This window comes from Cyprinus carpio, chromosome A2 (genome assembly GCF_018340385.1).
Source record: "Cyprinus carpio isolate SPL01 chromosome A2, ASM1834038v1, whole genome shotgun sequence".
Lineage (NCBI taxonomy): Eukaryota > Metazoa > Chordata > Actinopteri > Cypriniformes > Cyprinidae > Cyprinus > Cyprinus carpio.
In genome coordinates, this window is record NC_056573.1 from 3116739 (window position 1) to 3136709 (window position 19971).

The window sequence follows — 19971 nt, forward strand, 5'->3', positions numbered from 1 at the left end:
CGTGTCGTGCGGTGTCCGTGATCACGTGATTCGCGCCGCAGCCGAAGGAGAGCGACTCGAGGAGAGCGTCTCATTCGCGCATCTTTATTTGACAGCATGCATTTCATAGAGAGTGAGGAAAGAATTTCAAAAGCTGTGTGTTAACGCGCTCGTGTGCTGCAGATGACGCGTCACGCATGAATATGCTGCGCTTTATTCTGGACTGTCTGCGGCCGGCACGAGCGCGCGCTGCAGCCGCGACAAGGTACACGAATGCGCGCGGCGTTATCTTTACGCATCAAAGTAGCTGCATGCCGTCGAAATGCCATTTAACAGACATCCTTCAAAAATCATCATCACCTTTCACGTCGGGGTTATTGCACTGAAGTAATGCCATAATATTCGCATGCACTGTAGAGGTGTGATGCATCATCCTGACATCATCTGACACATGGGTTGCATAATTTTACTGTACACGTCTTGCAGTAATCTCGTGTTTGCATGCACTTAACTGAGATTCGTGCTGAAATCTTTCAGAAGTATGGGCATTTCGGTTTGCTTCTTTATGCGATAGCCTATTGATATATAGCCTACGTGATATGTTTTCTTTACATTGTATACTGTTTCAGGGACACGGAGCTTGAGGCTCAGGTCAACACTTCAGAAGATAATGAAATCAAGGTACTGTGTTATTTTCTACGCTTGATGTTGTTTATATGCACAGAGACTGAAAAACTAAAGTCGCACAAGAACGTCGTGTTGTCTTGAAAACTGTCTAAAGGTTAGTCAACTATTAAATAAAGTCATGTCAAATTCATATGGGTTGCACAGCACCATTTAGCCAGATCTGATGAGGGAAAATATCCGCTTGTTTTGCACAAGACTCTGAGTGCATCCAAGTTTTAGGAAAATTTGATTTAAGTTTACAAGGGCGTCAGGTGAGCATATACTTCTGAATATATCCTCAGGGTCTGCAGGATGAGGTGCACATGGAACGGGAGACTCTTCAGACGGTCAAGGCTTTGCGCCGTAACACGCAGGAGACCGTGGAGATGCTGGAAGAGAGGAAGACAGAGCTGAAGGAAGAACTGGAGATGATCTATGACCTCCAGAAACAGGAGAGGGAAGTGGTAAGCAAATGCTAAAGAAGATACCAAAGATTTCTGCAGCAGCAATTCTGCTGTTATTCCTGATTAATTAAAGGGTGATGTATTTCCATTGCCAGTGTCAAAGCCTTGAACTTGATGCGGGCAGCTACAGGTTGCCAGCTCTCTCTGTCTGATTGAATACAAGGCTGTGTTCTGAATCATTGGCAAAGTCATGCTGGCGGGACGGCCAGCCAAAAGAGCACTGCAGCAGTTAGAATTAAATGCCAAGAAATTAGCTGAAAGAGCCGCTCAGTCTGTGCCTTTTATGTTTCCTCATATTTAATGTTTCCTCTTATACAGAGATTCCAAGTTTGCGGATGCTGTGCGATTAGAGATTGGCCGATAATTGATTGTACAACTGATACACTTTTCTAAATGTGATGGGTCTCAAGTAGCTTACAAACAGCATTATAGCACTGTGCGCTCAACAAGAAACAGCAGTGTGTTCACAGGAGATTACCTTTATTTAATGCATTGTTCATATTATGCTAAAGTACAGAATGTCACAGAAATGATTTAGCCTAAACACTGAACTCACATGGTGAAATGTAGGCTAAATAAATGCAGATGAGAGAAGCAGTTGCTTAGTACTTAAGGCTTAAGACATTATTGATGGAGTTGTAGAAGAAAGGAGACTCACCGGCTTTTGAACGGACTCAACATGTTTAAAGCTTCCCTGGAGGAACAACCAACACTCTCAGAGAAAAAAGGTACAAAAGCTGTCACTGGTGCAGTACCTTTTCAAAAGGCACACCTTTGTACCTAAAGAGTCCATATTAGTACCTAAGATGTACATATTAGTACTTAAAAGGTATTGCCCTAGTGACAACTTTTGTACCTTTTTTCTGAGAGTGAACCATATTGGATTGTAGAGGACCTGTCTAAGACATTACACAAAAATATAATTTTTACACAAAAATACTAATAAAGCATAATTTTGGATTCAGTCACCATGTGTGCCATGCTTCCTTCTTCTTCTTTTGTTTAATGGTTGAACTGTTTAATTTGCTTTATTAGTGCATAACTGGGCAGTTGTGCAACAATTTTGAATCTTTTAATATGTAATCTTTTAAGTAGTTTGTTACTGTAAACAAGAATTACCATAAATTGGTTGTATGATGCCATATATAAATAAAAAGTAGAAAGACTGACTTAATTTAAAACAATATGTGCTTGCAAAGGTAATATGGCTGGATGAGTTTGTTGTTGATTTTTATTATAGAAATTCATTATATAGAAAATGTTCAAAAAAAAAAAAAAATGAAATGCAGATCGAGTAAAACATTAAATTAGAGTAAATTAGAGTAAAATAAACAATGCATTATGTTATAAAAGTGCTTTTTAATTGAGAAAAAATCAAACAAAATAAACATATTTTATGGCCTTGTACTGTATGTTTGTATTTAAATTGGGATACAAATACAGTCTGCCACTAATTGCATCATATTTGAGGTATAAATTATATACGTCATTATGTGCACCAGGGTGCAGACAGCATATAGTATAATTTTTGGGTGATGCCATCTGTGTGTGTGTTTGTGTGCAGCTGCAGTCGCTGCAGGAGGAGCAGCAGGAGCTGGAGCAGACCGTGCAGCAGTACGATGTGGAGCTGTGTGCCGCGGCTGAAGATCTCCTGCACCTCCGGCGGGAAGTGGCTTACACCAAAGCACACGCAGAAAACCTGCATCTACGCATCACTCCGCTGCAGGACTTATTCGAGGAGATTATACAGGTCACAGTTCAGTCACCTTTGACTGTCTCTCTACCAGTTCACCCAAAATGTTTTGTAATATTTCTGATCCTGTGAGGAGGTGAAAGCTTTAAATGAAAAAGTGTAAACATTCCATTGATTTCTAATCAGTTCGGTGGAGTAACTTGTTGCACGTTACATAATTTAATTACATAATAAATGTAACTGTAATCCGTTACAGTTACTGAAAAAAAATTGATTTCTAATCAATTAATTTTATTTTTGAAATTTTTATTGTTTAAAATAAATAAGTTACTTATGAAAATGTTAATGAGGATATGTTTAATATTAATTTGCTGCTTTGCAATTTTTTGTGCGCGAAGCCTCCTGCCATTTTAAGGCTGTTTAGTAAAGCGATGCTATTCTGATGCTTTTGATCGGTTCTCTTGTTTGAATTGACGGGAATGATGGGGATTTGAAAAAATTACATGCATTCTCATCCTAAAAAATAAGAGATGTCCCAAACCTTAAAAACTGACAAGTCTAATTAAAAAAGGACACTATATTTACCCAGGTCAGCTTTTGTTCCAAAATATGTATTCTGTGACACGAGAGACCGCCTTGGTGAAACAAAGTAATATACAGTACAAAAATAGTGGATTTGCAATATTAATACTTTGAGGTATTTAATGGAAAACTAGAAATGATCAAGCAATCTATTGGGCCACTTGTGATTGATTAACCCATCATTGATATTGCTCATGATTCTCCATGTGCAATCTGCAAACTTGCTTACGCTGTGTAAATATAATGTGATGTTTTTTTATTTTATTTGTTATTTTTTATTTCCTTTTTGACCAGGTTAAAAAGAAGCTTGCTGAGCTGGTCGCTGGCCTTATAACTGCTGAAAGTTCAGTGGTTGAGATGACAGAAGAAGCTCCTGGTGTCGTTTTGAGCCAGGAGTTGGAAAGACATGTGGATGTTGTAGAAAGCGAGTGTGATCATGTCCTCAGTGAGAAGATCACGTCCAAACCGGAAGGAGAGGAAGTGAATGACGTTGAGCGGGAGAACACTGTAGAGCAGCTTGATAAAATGCAGTGTTCAATGGAGAACTTGGTATGTCCGTTAGCATTCACATGAATATGTAATTTGTTACTAGTTTGTTGAACTGACGATGCATCACTGATTACAGAAGAGCAGTGGCTCGTCATCTTTCACTGAGATCACACTGACAGAGGTCAAAGAGGAGGATGTTATGTTCAGATCAACCACTCCACAAGTAGGACATGCATGTTACATGCTGTTTTTCATTGTTGTGGGATGTCTTCAGTAATTTTTACACAGCTGTTTAAATGACTCTGTAGTGCTTATTCATGTTCAGCTCTCTCGATTGCCTAAAAAATGCAGTGCTTGTTTAAAGGTGCTGTATGTACTTTTTTGACTGAACTAAAGCGTAAAATACCATATATTTCATGACTGTAAATTACCATAATATGCTTTTACTTGTGTTGTTTTTGTTTAGTGATAATTTTAAGTTCTTGTTTTTTTTTATTAAAAGAAAGTTATTGTTATTCTACTTTAAAATGTGCGTTCCTTGTCGGAATGTCTGTTTTTGTTTGGGTTCATGTGACTCCGCCCACTGCCACTCTACTCAATGGGATTTCGACACCCTGGGTTGCCAGTTAGCAGAAGACCATGGAAAGGAGGAGTCTAAGTCTAAGGAGGAGGGGCAGGAGAAACATATCTCTCCAATATGGTTCATTTGGACTGCAGTACCAATTACAGCCTCTAGCTGCCAGTATTACATACTGCACCTTTAATTTGATCAAACTGCAGTCTGCATTCACACACCGGGCTTCAGACCTCCTGAGCTCTGATGTGATCCCATTGTTGAGTTTCCTACAAATACTGTGCACTCAATTGCTTTTTTCTTTTTCTTCAAACAGTCTGACTCTTCTGACATGGAGAAGGAAGACTTTGAGATCATTCAACCCAGTCAGGCGACAAACAGACAGTTTGACTTCTTCCATCCGAACCCCTTCACTGATGGTGAGTGACTTATGGCATGATTGTGTTTGGATTGTACATTTACATGTAACTCACACCTTATTTATTTCACTAATTTCCAGGTGATGTATTTGGAGATGACCATTTTCCAAAGGTTGATGTGACAGGTTGGTAACTTTCTGTTTAAAACCTTATTTAGCCTGTAATGATGTATAAACAGGTTGCATGCTTTGTTTGTCCAATATTGCAAATATGCAAATAAAAACCGGGGGTTTACCGTGTGGATTAGTTTCTAACCAAGGGAAAAGTTTGAACATTGTTAAACAAAAATAACCCAGGATTATGTTAACCTGTGGTTTATAATGACCCCAGATTAAAGGGAGAGTTCACCTAATAATGAAAAGTTGCTGTTAATTTACTTATCCTCAGGCCATCCAAGATGTAGGTGATTTTTTCTTCAGTAGAACAGTAAAGAAGATTTTTATCTGATACTGTGGTGATTGGCGATTCATAAAATGCAAGTCAGTGGCTACAAGCATTTTGAGTGTCAAAAAAAAAGCATATCAGGCAACACAAAATAAATACCTGTGACGCTTGACGATATATTGAGGTTTTATGAAGCAAAACGATTGCACGTATGTGCATATCAGCGGCTCATCAGTTCTTCAGTTCGAGTCTAAACTGTTTCTTGAACTGTTTATGTGCTGGTATTTTGGCTCATTTCCAGTTGGAGTGACTGTCAGGCATCTGAAAGTGAGTTTTGATTGAATAACTTATAGATCTGTGCTGCACGAGCCACAAAGTGTTTCAGATGCTTTAGTCCAATTTGGTGAACTGGTTCAAAAGAATGATTCATTCGTGGACCATTTGTTTGAGCCTCTGGCTTAGAGATAATAATGTTGTAAATAATGTTCAGTTTCTGATCGTTTTGCTTCATAAGACCTCAATATATCATGAGGCGCCACGAGTATTAATTTTGTGTTGCCTGATATGCTTTTTTTTACTCTAAAAATGAATACAGTAACTTTTAGAGTCAGAAAAAGCACATCAGGCCATCGACTTGCATTTAATGAATCACCAAGGACCACGGTTTTGGCTACAAATCTTCTTTACTGTTCTACTGAAGAATTAAATCTACATCTTGCATGGCCTGAGGGTGAGGGGTCAACTATCCCAAAGTCTACACAGGGATATCTGCATGAGAGCATGTTTGATCATTACCTCAGTTTGCTCGGCTGTAGAACTGCTTGGTAACACAATACAACATTAAAAAAATCAAACTAGACAGCTTGTTAATGAAAAAGTTACACTGATTTACAAGAACTTAGTCGCTGATGAATGTGTATACTGTAAGTTTATAGCGCTGCTACTTTGAGCTAGCCATTCCCAACACAGAAATGCTCTAGATGCAGAGGACAAGAGGGAGTCAATCCATTGTAAGACAGTTACTAATATGGTGCTGTTTTCTCTCAGAGCAATTACCCAGGGACCCGTTTAAAGGCACAGACCCTTTTGCTTCTGACGCTCTCTTGGTTAACATGTCAGAAGAGAAGCATTGTCAGGAGGACTTCATCCCTGCAGAGAACAGTCTTCCAGAAACTGTACACTACCCTCTCCAATCTGTTGTTAAAGACTACGGTACCTTTAACGCTCCCATCAACAGGCAGCAGTCCTCTGGACAGCATGATAGTGGTGTGTCCATGTCCACTGAAAGCAGGAGTCTCAAATCTGGCAGCGATGTAGATTCTGAGTGTGGGACAAACGCCACACCAGACCAAAATTGTGATGCTGTGAAACCAGATCTATCAGTTGAAGCTGCTAGTCCTCAGTTCGATGAAGAATGGGTCCATGAATCAGACTCGAGTCACAGTTCTACAGTGTTTAATTCCATCGATGCCGATTCCAATGTATTCGCTAAAGAGGAGGAGGACAGGGTTGATGTTCAGACTGAATCCGCTTTAATTAAAAGAGCTGACTCACTGTGTGGTCTACAGAGCATCATTGCAGGGTCTTATACTGGGTTTCCTCTAAGTCCTTGTGACCCTGATCTGCTCCCAGGCCATTTCCAGAAGACCTTTGAACATCATTTTACCACTTCTGAACAAAATGATGCGAATGCCAAAGAACTCGGAAATGCTGAGAGTTTATCTCCAGATAACAGTCCAGGTCCTCTGTGTGAACAGCTGCATGATATAAATAGTAGTCCCACTAGCTCTCCTTCCATTTCTCCTTCTCAACCTTCTGCTTTAGACGAATACGACTACAAATATGGAGATATGTTCTTCTTCACTGTGAGATTAGATCCTGGTAGCCCTGAACTACATAATCAAAGTCCGGCTTGTCCTGAGCCCAAAGACGAGTCCCACGGCCAAATGCATTGGAAGGACGCCTCTTTGAGCCCTGAATTCAATGATATAGATGAATTTGAATGTTCCAGTCCAAAGCTTGAAGACGCAGAAGAACACAACCAGATCACCAATGACCAGAACACAGTGGAGCTGGAGATCGTGACAAGCAGTGATCCTCCTAAACATGATGAAATATTAGTGCCTGATTGTGAAAAGGTGGTTTTAGATATTCCAAGTCTTACATTTGAGGATTCGAATGCTTGCCAAAGTGTGCTTGATTCAGAGTGGAATGACCAATGGACGCCAAATCCAGATGTAGCTGAACCTGTTCCTGATTCATCCATCCTGGACACAGAAAGCAATCTGCCTAATTCTACATCTCAAGACCTCTCTTGTCTGTTCAGTAACACAGAAACATCAGCTACTGATCCGTTTTATGCCCATGAGCAACTCAGCCCTGAATTCATTCGTTCACAACACAAACCATCATCCTCTGAAGGCTTGGTCATGAGTAAACTTGAACTCCAGTATTTTGACCCGTTTAGTCCCATACCTGCTGAGCCGGTCGAAGGCATATCTGATTTAGAAGAAATTAACCCTGTTAACTCTTTTTGTCATGAAGCTCCAAGACTAGATTCCGGTTATCATGAAGTTGGTACTCCTACTCCTTTTAGTCCAGAACCTGTTGACAAAACCAAATTTAGCATTGATCTTCAAGGCCCAGGTTTGGAAGCCAGAAAGCAGAGCGATTCTGAAATCCACGTCCCTGATCCATTTAGCCCCGAATCCGTCGATACAGGGATATTTGACTCGGAAACAGAAAACTGTGAGTCTGGTTTTATGTTTACGACGTGTCAACTCTTAAGTCCTCAACCACTTTACACAGATTTAAATAATCTGGAGGAGAAGCAGATATCCATGTCCTGTGACGTGTTAAGTGATCATCTCAGTGATGGTTACCCCTTTGGTTCTTGCCCATCTAATGAAGAGAGCTATGCTTACAGTAGTGAAGAAAAACTCATTGAACCAATCCGAGAAGGATCTGATGCTTCACGAGAATCCAAACCTAGCTCTATAGTGTCAAATGCTAGTGGTTCTTCTCAAGCATTTCACTGTGGTTCTGTGTGGGGAACCTCTGAAACGAGCTTCCCCAACCCCGAAGTGCTCGACCCAATGAAAAACAACATTTTTGATTTTAATGCAACGGATGTTGGCTTGTTTGTGTCCGATGTAAGCCAACAAGCTGAAGAGAATACACATGGTGCTGGAAAAGTACTGAAAAACTCCGACCTGACTGAAATTGACTATTTCTGTTCTGAGCTCAGTAAAATGGTATCCTCAAGTTCATCTGATTTTGTTCAACAGAGTGTTGCTGAGATGTTATTCGGCGCTGATCCAAACACCTCAAGCTTTTACCCCTGGGATTTTGAAAAGCCTCAACACAGTTGTTAGTGTTCACACCCATTGTGCTTTAAATGGTCTCATTAAATCACAGTTGCATTTTCCATTGTTATATGGCTAAAAAATGTGTCTAAGAGTAAACGATTGTAAGTGTCAAAGTGTTTAAACTTCATGTGACTCACTTTTGTAGTTGCATTTCTAATTGTTGTTTAGTTATGTAGTGTTTCCATTAATTAATTAATTTATTTTCAAATGCCAATTATAACCAAATACTAACTGCTGATATGTAGCATAATAAAAATGTAACATTTTAATTTTCCTCTGCTGGATTAAGGAGTTATGCCCATTCAACATGAATATTGAGATTATTTTCACTAAATGCATTTGGAAGAAATATTATTACAATGCAGTTCATGTATATCTTATATGTGTGTACATCTAAGAAATATTTATCAACAAAATAATTTTAAGTAAATGAACAGATGTGGAACAAAACAAATTTGTTCATTATGTGGCTTAGATTTTACCTTAGATCTAATATTTTAAGTTACAGTATGTGAATATTTTACTGAGATAGTGGTATGTTTTTCTCAAGCAACTGCTCCAAAAGATGATTTTCCCCAAAACAAGTGAAGAAACATCACTGCATGATTGATATTAAAAGTCACTTACGACTTCAAAATGCTTTCAGTATTACTAACCTCCAAACAGTTCATCAAACATGCAGTTTCATCAGATGTTTTGCATAAGACAGAGGTCAGGGAACTGTTCTGTCAAATGAAGTCCAAGGTCTAATTTTGCCATTTACAGTGTGATAAACAGAGACTTTACCTTTGTTTTGTATAAAACAAAGTTTTTTTGAATGTTCTGTAGTATGAATTCAAAATTTCACATGTGATATTGTTGTGTGAATTGAAGTTAGTGTATGTGGATTTATGATAGGGTAGGGTGTTTTTTAGCAGAGATTGTAATATAGGGCATGTTTTCAGAGAAACTTTGCAAATGTGCACATCACGTCTCTCCCAACTCAAACATCACAAACACAACTTTCACAGGTCTATAAAGCGAAGCCATGTCTCAACAGGTAAAAGAAGGCTACATTCATTAAAAGCTCCAACATATTATGAATACTTTTAACTTGAAGATTACCCAACCTGTCAAGAAGAAACTCAAACATTCCATCAAATTCCTCCATCTTGTAAAAACACTGCCAATGTTTACTTTTGTTTTACCCCGCTGTCTGTCTCTGTTTTGGCAAGTCTTTGTATTTTGGATTGCACTTCTGTAACGGAATCTGAATTTCTTTTTCCACACTGGCTAAACACTCTTTGGTTCAGCCTGCTACAGTAGCACGGTTATGCAAGTGGATTTTCTAATGCCATAGCTGTACATGCACCTATCCACACCCAACATATGCTAAGATGGGCTCCAGTGCTTTCCACACCCAACATATGAGAAACCCTAACAGTGGGCCTACACAATACAGATGTCGCTCTCAACTGAGGTCTTGAAGTTTCTACTAAAACTGATGAGTTGAACCCGGGATCTGTTTTTCTTACCTCGCTTAATACATCTGAGATGAGTTGACAGATGCCTGATCTTTTAATCATGATAATTGATCTCTGGATAATCTGGTTCTTCAAACAAGTTATGAGTTTTGTTTTAATTATGTTGATTGATTTGTGTGTGATTTTTTTGTTTTGACATGTTTATTGGTAAGGTTGAATGAGGTTACTGATCCTCAAAACCATGATCAGCAATGCTGTGATTGGCTAGACAGCAATATAATCATATATCATATAATTAAGATCAAGGAAACAGCCTAGCGAGCAAAATTACATAAAAGTTTCTAATGTGTAAATAAAATGTGTAACGTAACATTTCGTACAGGATTTGTATTTTTTCTAATGCCATAGCTGTACATGCACCTATCCACACCCAACATATGCTAAGATGGGCTCCAGTGCTAATTAAAGTTTCTTAATTACCATTTGTCCAAACACAACAAACAAAACATTGTACTTTGTCATATCATCAAATGCACATGGTGTATTTTCAGTTGGCCTCAAACTAATAACTGCTCACTTACAGTAATAACACACACAACACGGGAAACACATTTATCACAATTGCTTTAACTATAAAGGGGAAAATATACAAAAAGAGCAATGAAAGAAAAACACATTTATCACAATTGCTTTTAATATAAAGGGGAATATGTGCAAGTTTTGTTTTTAATGACATAGTGGTTATATTTCTCAAATCATCACGACTTGTCAAAAATAAAATCTATAGATATTAAACACTTCAAGCATATCACAATGTTAGTTTAAATGTTTAACCTAAAAAGGTGCAATATTAGGTGCATATCCAATTGTTTGTGCAGAGAGTGGAAGCTAAAGATGATGTTCTATCAAAATATGAAGCTTTATCTCATCTTTAGGCAATTAAACCTGCGGTGTGCCTCAGGGTTCTGTTTTAGTACCTGCCCTTTTCTCTCTTGATCTATTCCCCTGGGGATTTTGCCATTTAGGAGCACAATTTCAGCTAAAAATATTGTTTTTTTTGTTCTGATGAAGAAAAAATATCATATATATTTTGTGTGGTGTGGGTGTGTGTATTTTAACAGCAATTTTTCATTTTGGAGTGAACTATTCCTTCAAGTCTATTATGGTGGCAAAAGAATTTAAGGTAACACTTTAGTATAAGGACAAATTCTCACTATTAACTAGTTGCTTATTAGAATGCCTATCTATAACATATTCGCTGTTTATTAGTACTTATAAAGCATATATTCTGCATGACCATATTCTGCATCCCTAATCCTACCAAATACCTAAACATAACAACTACTAATATCACAGTGATTAAACAGCAAGTTGCATGGAAATGCACTCTTGAATGCTTGAAACATTTCTGTTTACTTCAATGACATTTCATGATCAATCATGTTTCAATAGAATTTTGTGCTGGATCTCAACCCAGGAAAGACAAATGCATTCATCAGGACATTTAATGAGTTAAATTAGAAGTGTATTTTTTTTTTTCTAAGTGAATAAAGATCATACTCTAACCCACTTATGCAGCACCAACATAAGTGGGTAACACTTTAGTTTAGAGACCAATTCTCACTATTAACTCGTTGCTTATTATCATGCATATTACTAGCATACTGGCTGTTTATTAGTACTTATAAAACACATATTAATGCCTTATTCTGCATGACCATATTTTAGATCCCTGAAATAAACAACTACCTAACTATTAATAAACAGCAAATTAGGAGTTTATTGAGACAAATGTCATAGTAAATAGTTTGTTAATAGTGAGAATTGGACCGTAAAATTGTGACCAAATTTAAACTGGTTTTTGCAAATGCATAAAGAACATCAGAACTGTGCAATACCATGGTTTTATTATTATTAGTTTACAGTGTCATGGTGTATAGGATCAGCCGCTCTATGGCTTATACATTCCATGGAAGGTGACTGGAGACATGATGTCAACTTCCGCTCTTGCAACCTCAGACAGGTCCTTAGCATTCAAGATCAGGCAACATGTAGGTCTCTGGGCTCCAGGCGACACCACAATCGTCATTAGGACACCTGTTAAGCAGTGAAGCATTACAGAGGTCTACTAAAGCAACTTTCCAACTGCGTGTCAACAAACTCTCATTAGAGTAACAGTAGACTGTTAGTGTTAGTTGACATGTAATTGCAAAGTTGCCTTATGTTCAGTAGAATGTGTGTTGGGGAACATCGAAATAAAGTGCTACTCAAAATACAAGCTAGACAATATTTGGCTGATATATGTCTAGTGTCACCCACCATCATCCTCGTCCACTCCATCAGGGTTCTGCACAAACAGCGGTTCTGAAGGGTACGAGTCCGGCTCCTGCCAGACCCAGGTCTCCTTAGTCTTCACATTCAGCTTGCAAATCTACAAATCATCAAAGACAGCCTAAAAAACGCATTCTTTAACGCTTGTTTTAAAATACAGACCAGATGACGTGATTATTATTCATACCCTGTCAGGGATAAAGTGGTTGAGGCCCAGTGCGTAGGCGTAAGTGTAATTCTTTCCGTTGTTCATTTTGTAGTTGATCTGAGGAAACTCGAATGCTTTGAGATTTAAAACATGTGATAGAAACGAGTCATAAAACGTCACCTTGAGTTTTTCCGTTCAGCTTTATTTGAGCTGCATCTTAAACCAAAAGGTATCAATGACAAAAAAGGTGTCTTAACAATGAATAAATAGAAAGTTTGTCGTACCTTGTCGTGGACCAGAGAAAAGCACCTCAGGCTCGAGCCAAATGGTCCCATCAGCCCTCATTGTGGCCGTGGCAGTGGTGTACGGGAGACAGACCAGATTCTTGCCCTGCTCCTCCTGTGAGAATTCAGTGTTAAAGATCGATCTTGAAGCATCCGGATTTTCCCCACATACCCATACAGCAAAAAAAAAAAAAAAAAAAATATATATATATATATACATATATTTCTTTTTTAATAAATACATTTAAATAAATAAATAAATAAAAAATGGCCCAAAATATTTTAGCTAATATTTGTTTAAAAACATATTTCCACGGTAACACTTTAGTACTGGGACCAATTCTCACTATTAACTAGTTGCTTATAGCATGTCTATCAATAACTTACTGACTGTTATACTTATAAAGCACTTATTCTGTATGATCATATTCTACATCCCTAATCCTGGCAAATGCTTAAATTTAACAACTACCTTATTAACTATTAATAAACAGCAAATTATGAGTTTATTGAGGCAAAAGTCATAGTTAATGTTTTGTTAATAGTGAGAACTGGACCTTAAAATAAAGTGTGACCATTTACATCAATATATTTGTTACCAATATATTTTTTGGTGATTTTTTGTATATTTTAAAAATATTAATAACCTCCATATATTTCAGTCCAAGAAAATGCATTCTCATATTTGTTGTCTATAATGCTGTGAACATGTAGCACATTTTAATAAAAATCAGCAAGGAACAATGTTCCAAAAAATAAATAAAATAAATAATAAAACATTATATCTAGAAAGCTATGCCATCCTAAATGTAGGCTACTGTCAGACTGGAAATTCATTTTCTTGCCCCTGAAATATATTTTGATATACTTCATATATTATCAATTTCAAAAATAGATTTCTTTGAGCCTGACTGCTTTTAACATATATTTAGCATATACTTTGGCCAAAAAATATTATATATATATGTGTGTGTATATATATATATATATATATATATTTAATTTTTTTTGGCCAGGTGGGTAAAATATCACTCCCAGGTGTTTCTGTGTACCCTGCAGGGATCCAGAGGAAGCACGTATCGCCTGACTTCTGGCTGAGGGGCAATCATGGCATTTCTTTTCACCTCTTCCCAGTTTGCACGCAGGTTTGCTAACCACAGATAGTTGTAGACAAATTCAAAGCTGAAGAGAAAAATAATATCTTATCATGAAAATGTCTCACCTGAAACCAGTTGTTGAATGTGAATGATAATAATGGTGATACATTACTCATGCTTCATAAATGTTCCTGATCAAAGTTATTACAGTTGCAAACTGGCTTTGAAACTATTTGTAAGATTTTGTTATGTAGTAAGGAGAATGGCTTCGGTTTCTTTTCCACCACAACTTTGATATGAATGAATAATATAAAAAAATAATAAATGAAACAATTACATTTGCAGAAAATACATACTCAAAATGTGACTAAATAATCCAAATAATGACTAGGAATAGCAAAAGTCTGTTTCCAAAAGCATAAATAATATGTATAAAGTTGAAATTACTGTATACAACAGTTTCACCACAAACATCAAGATAATTATTAATTATAATATTAGTATATGGAACCCATGAGAATATAAAAGTATTATTTATATGTTTGAAGTTGATAAATTTAGTATATGTATATTGTGTTAGTTTTTTAAATTTGAATTTGGGAATTATATTGTATTAGTTTTTTATGTTTGCATATAGGTGTAATAGAAATTGTTTTTTGTTTATATTTTGTTTAATTTAACTGTAGGGGGCTCCAAAGTCAAAAAAATAAATAAATAAATAAAGTAAAAATAAATTTGTGTTTGTTTACCCTTTCCAGGCACACAGGTCCACAACGATGAAGCCCGAGTCCTCGTAGCAGTTGATGTGATGGAACAGACCCATCGCCGCGGTTCTGAATTTATAGTCAATGTACTCTCCTGGATGCTTCCTCGCAATGTGTATCCACGTCTGTTCGAACCAACACAACATAGCTTAGGCTCTGTAACTCATGTTTGATCAGGTGATAGAGAAACAGCAACGTACGCCTTTCTCCTCGTCAGATTCAAAGCAGTCCATATAGTTGGATCCTCGAATACTCCAGGCGCTCAGGAACTTCAGCAGGTGGATTTTAACAGGCGTCTCCACGAAGACAAAGTAGTTTTCAGTCATGCCAAAACTATAGGGAAAGACATATAAGACATATGATTTATCAACTCTTCCAGTACAAATGGGCTCCAAATATAACCTATCCTGCAATAAAACAGATCTTCCGCCAACAAGAAGGTTTCAGTTTCAGATGCTATTTTTCGCAAATGAAGCAAAATAAAATGTTGTGCATATCAGAGCAACACATATTAGTGTGATAATGACCATTAAACCATACGCGCTACACAATAATAGTAGTACTATATCTACATTTTATTTAAACATTGTTATTATTAACTGTAATAAATTAGTTTGAAAATTGTTATTTTTAAATGTTTTTAATTATTTAGTGAATAAATGATTCTAAACATTTTTACTCATTCAGTGAATCAATGATCATTAGTGTAGGCATTGCTAGTTAATTTCACAAATAGTTGCAAAGAAACAGCAAGTAATGCATTGAATTAAACATGAAACGTTGAAGCAGAAAGACTCTTTTCTTGTAAAAACTACTCTAATAATCCTTACCTGTGCACGTAGGATGGCTTGAACCTTTCAGCACTCGGGAATTGCACAACCACCTTGGATTTCTCAATGGGGTCCGATTTGTCTGAAAGATTTTGTTGCCATTTAACCAGACGAGTATAGTGAGCATTAGTTTTAATTTAACCAGCATTGGTTAAGAACTTACCTTTTTGTTGTGGAGGGATTCTGACGATATTGTAGGCCAGCGAGGCTCCCTTCCCCATGCAGTTTCCGATGTTGTAGACCGTGCCGTCTTTCTCGATGTGCGGATGAGCCGTTACTCCATTTATATTCACATAGTCACACAGGTCAACTTTGAAATGAGTAAGTAATATCTCTTAAATGCTGGCAAGGACCACATGATATTTAAATCACTGTGCAATAAATCTTTGTCTTACCTTTTTCAAGGTTTCCAAGGTTTCCACGTTGACTTTGGTGATGTAATTAGTCTCAGTGACGGCATAAAAATCCTCTCCAACAGGGTAAACGTTCACCAGGCAGTTATCAGTCACCTCAACTCCTTTGAAATATGTGAAGAACCTGTCAAAAATGACAAAATGTAAAAATGCTAATGCACCAAACCCATGAGCATTATGTCACGCATGCTAAAGTTTGAGTTAATTAATAATCAGACCTGGAGAAGATGTTCTTGCAGGGATCAGGATAAGCACAGGTTCCAAACTCAGTAATTACCACACGTTTCTCTGTCATAGCACGAACGTAAGCATCTGTTTTGACAAATCTGCGGGGAAAAAGTTATTATAGTTAACTAAAACTAAAACTGAATGAAAATTGAGTGAAAAGAAATGAAAAAAAAAAAAAAAATTAATTAAAATATATATATAAAAAAACTATAAGTATACTACTAAATACTAAATTATAAAAATAGCAAAAACACACAACAAAACTGAAACTAACTAAAATGAAAATAAATTAAAAAAAATAATAATTTTAATAAAAACTATAATTGTATACTATTATGATCCTAAAATAGCACTGATAGGTTTTGTATTATTTACTTTTAAAGAGTTGAACAGAGCAGGAAACAACACAATACACACAGATTATTAAACAACATTACTAAAACTTATACAATTATAATAAAAAAATCTTAAATGATACAAAGTATTAACAAAATTATAATAGTATCTCAGTGATACTAAAATAGCATTGATACGTTTTGCATTCTTTTCTTTTTAAGAGTTAATTAGAACAACACAATAACTTAAAGAATATTTGATTATTAAACAAAATTACTAAAACTTTAACAAAAATTTAAAAAAATTAAAAACCTGATTCAAAATCTTAAAATAAAAATATAATAGTATCTCACTATTATAAAAAAAAATAATAACACTGATAGGAGCAGCACAATAACAAAAAGATTATTTGATTCTTAGAAAAAAAAATTGATTCAAAATATAAATAAAAACTATAATCATCTCAATGATACTAAAATAAGACTGATAGGTTTTGCATTATTTTCTTTTAAAGATTTAACTGGAGCAGGAAACAACACAATAACGTGAAGATTATTTCACGTACTTGCGGAAATACGTGACCTGTCCACTGCTGAAGTCAAACTTGTGCATGAGGGCCTGGCCATCGAAGAGATGATAGAAGGGCTCTGATCCGACCTCAAACAAACCGGGACCCAGACGGAGCAGACTGCCTTTAATGAACGAGGGGATGCGGCCTAAAAAAAACAAACATTATGCAGAAGTGTTTTTGCTTTCTTCAGAACTATTATTATCCATCCACTGGAGAATGATGATTAGTAGATATACTGATCACATAAGCAGCTCCAGTTTAAATTCCAGAAATGTACTAATACTATTGAAAATCTAGAAAACAAATGCACATCTTAATATCATATTATATATTTTTTTTTTTTTTTTTATTCATCAGCAAAATCACTTGGGAAGGGTTTTTTTGTCATATTAACAAAATTTATTTATTATCTGCAACATTTCAACTCAGAAAGGGTTTTTGTCAGATTAAACAAGCACACCATTTATTTTTATTTTATTTTTTATAGAATACTTTCAACCGATAAAAACGGCAAAACAGTGTCATGAAAACAGAAGAAACTACCAGTGACGGTTGCTGGAAGAGGTTCGTTCAGCTCCTCCACAGTCTCAAAGATTTTCTTATAGCCTCCAGCAGGGTGTTCAAAACTGAAAAGTGAGGAAAAAAAAAATAATTCAGATCCAAAGGATGGAAAATCTGAGAGAATCAATGCACAGATTTTTAGCCATTTTACAACAACACTACATACAGGGTTCGTACAGATAAAGAAAAATGCAATTCCAGGACTTTTCAAGCACTATTTTTTTGGTTTTCAAGGACTAAAATCAGTGATCTCACTTATCTAACAATATCGTTATTATCTTTCAAATTCTAATAAATAAACTAATAAACAAAATGGTACAAATAAAGTGCAGCACATGCAAAGCATGCAGTGACTGTGGCAACTTTTGAAAGGATGCTATGGCAAAGTTATCGCTTTATTCAATTTTTATTTTTTTCCCATGAACATATGATACAACCTGAAGAATGAAAGCTTTATCATACGCCTGTAAAATACGCTCATACACTCTAGGGGTGTGATAATACACAGCTCATGAGAGGAGATAAAATACAGATACTTGGTTCACTGGAACAAGACAATTTAATACTAATAGACATGAACAGGTCAGCATAAATCCAAAATATACAGTTCATTCAGATATGTCAAAGCTTGAGAATAAAAAGAAAGTCACTTGCCGGCTGACCATGATCTCTGCTGGGACTCTCACGTCTGTGACTCGGCTTCTTCTTCTCGGTTTGTCAGCAGAGCCCTGAGTTTATGGGCTTTTATACTCTATCCTCTTACACAGGTTTACTCTGACTAACTCTGACTGTTGTTACAGCCAGTGGCAGCATTTACTAAACAACAAGCCCATTGTACAAGAGCCTGAGATGCCAGCTACAAAAGCCATTCCTTCAAACAGGATTTGAGACTTTCACGCAGCTGAAAGCTGTGATGCAGTCAGGTGCACAAAAGGTGATTGTACAACATAAGAAACATAAATGAGCAGAAATCAGCTGACAAAACCCACAACAAAGACTTTATTCAGCCAATAATAACACTGAAGTAGGCTACATACGCAGCATTTTTCATAACATCGTACACATGTAACCGAGGTTTGGAATATTTCCACAGGGGTTTTAAATCTTTCAGGAGGTAAGATCTATCACTCTGTCCTATCTATCTATATCTATATATCTATCTATCTATCTATCTATATCTATGTTGTGTGTGTGTGTGTGTGTGTGTGTGTGTTTTGTAAAATGCACAGTGAAAATGTATTCCATCCCTTCCCAAAAAGTAATATACTTCAAGTTTATTTTATTAAGTATACTTAAGTAAAGTTGAAGTATATTTTTAAGTATACTTTATGTAGCAAGTATACAAATATCAGTGTTCTAGTAGTATACTTGTAAGTGTACTGTTTCAACACTCCTTGGGACTAAATTGGCCCACTTTTCTAGTGTATAAAAGTATACTTTTAAGTATACTTTAAGTAAAACAGTAGCAAACTTTGAGTACACAACTAGTTTAACCTCTGATGTTTGTAGTTGTGTACTGCACTTATGAAAGTGAACTTACAGGTATACTGACAGTTTACTAATTAAATACTTTGTACACTTTGAGTATAGTCTCAGTAAACTACTAGTTTAGTAGTTTTATACTGCAAGTCTACTCATAAGTTTTCTTTAAGTGAACTTTACATCATACTTTAAGTATACTACTATGTCCTTATTTAGGTTTTAATTTTCATATTTTGTGATATGAATATCTGAACATACAAAACACCCCAAGAAAGAACAGGGTATCTGCTTGTAAACAAAATCATTTTATTCTAGCTTCATGCATTCTTTTTTTAAACTTTTCTTAAATTTTAATGTGGGTAAGTTTAATAAAAAGAATAAAGAAATAACATTTTGAAAAAAGCAGAAAAAAGACTATGAATTGGATTCAGAATGATAATCAAAACGTAGATGGAGTCGATCAACACCCCAAAGCTTGACTGTAATTATTACCTCTTCATCGTTCGTCGACATTTTATTCCATAACGTTACAGTTTTGATGCTGTTTCATGTCAGATGATCATGTTAGCTCATGTGTTAGTATCTGTTGTTTCTTTTTTTTTCTTCTTCACTTGTGTTTTTTTTTGGAAATTCTGTACAGAAGATGTGTACTAGCGCCCTCTACCGTACAATAATGAAAACACGGATTCTAGGAGCACAAGTATAGCTCAAATATATTTAGACTTTTAAGTCAAGTATACTTAAATGTCATTTTAAGTATATTTCTGAGGACTACATAAAACCCATTTCTGAGAAGTATATAAAAAGTAAACTAAAAGCATACTTTCCTATTTTTTAGTTTAAAA

The 19971-nt window shown here is 36.1% G+C and overlaps 2 protein-coding genes across 2 annotated transcripts; one reads left to right on the top strand and one right to left on the bottom strand.

The window, feature by feature from the left end:
• Window positions 1–9321, top strand: LOC109054719. The gene is made up of 9 exons (XM_019071956.2): window positions 1–244; window positions 609–660; window positions 948–1109; window positions 2674–2859; window positions 3679–3933; window positions 4010–4096; window positions 4764–4866; window positions 4947–4991; window positions 6298–9321. Exons 1-9 carry the CDS (start codon window positions 177–179, stop codon window positions 8622–8624), a joined length of 3285 nt encoding a protein of 1094 aa, XP_018927501.2. The 5' UTR covers window positions 1–176; the 3' UTR covers window positions 8625–9321.
• A 2650-nt stretch (window positions 9322–11971) lies between these two features.
• Window positions 11972–18648, bottom strand: LOC109054721 (retinoid isomerohydrolase-like). The gene is made up of 14 exons (XM_042769308.1): window positions 18299–18648; window positions 17627–17709; window positions 17078–17228; window positions 16167–16274; window positions 15931–16072; window positions 15699–15846; window positions 15536–15617; window positions 14906–15038; window positions 14691–14830; window positions 13897–14026; window positions 12845–12959; window positions 12600–12694; window positions 12401–12512; window positions 11972–12178 (listed from the first exon to the last, which is right to left on the bottom strand). The coding sequence occupies exons 1-14, from the start codon at window positions 18307–18309 to the stop codon at window positions 12033–12035; spliced, it is 1596 nt and encodes a 531-aa protein (XP_042625242.1). The 5' UTR covers window positions 18310–18648; the 3' UTR covers window positions 11972–12032.
• Between the last annotated feature and the right edge of the window lie 1323 nt (window positions 18649–19971).

Bases quoted from the DNA above. Each gene is read 5' to 3' on its own strand.
- LOC109054719 (XM_019071956.2), top strand. From the start codon at position 177: ATGAATATGCTGCGCTTTATTCTGGACTGTCTGCGGCCGGCACGAGCG. The intron at 2,860-3,678 runs GTCACAGTTCAG...CTTTTTGACCAG, and splicing joins TATTCGAGGAGATTATACAG to GTTAAAAAGAAGCTTGCTGA. The intron at 4,097-4,763 runs GTAGGACATGCA...TTCTTCAAACAG, and splicing joins TCAGATCAACCACTCCACAA to TCTGACTCTTCTGACATGGA.
- LOC109054721 (XM_042769308.1), bottom strand. The intron at 17,229-17,626 runs GTAGTTTCTTCT...TGTTTTTTTTAG, and splicing joins TCTTCCAGCAACCGTCACTG to GCCGCATCCCCTCGTTCATT. The intron at 16,073-16,166 runs GTCTGATTATTA...CATTTTTGACAG, and splicing joins TGCAAGAACATCTTCTCCAG to GTTCTTCACATATTTCAAAG.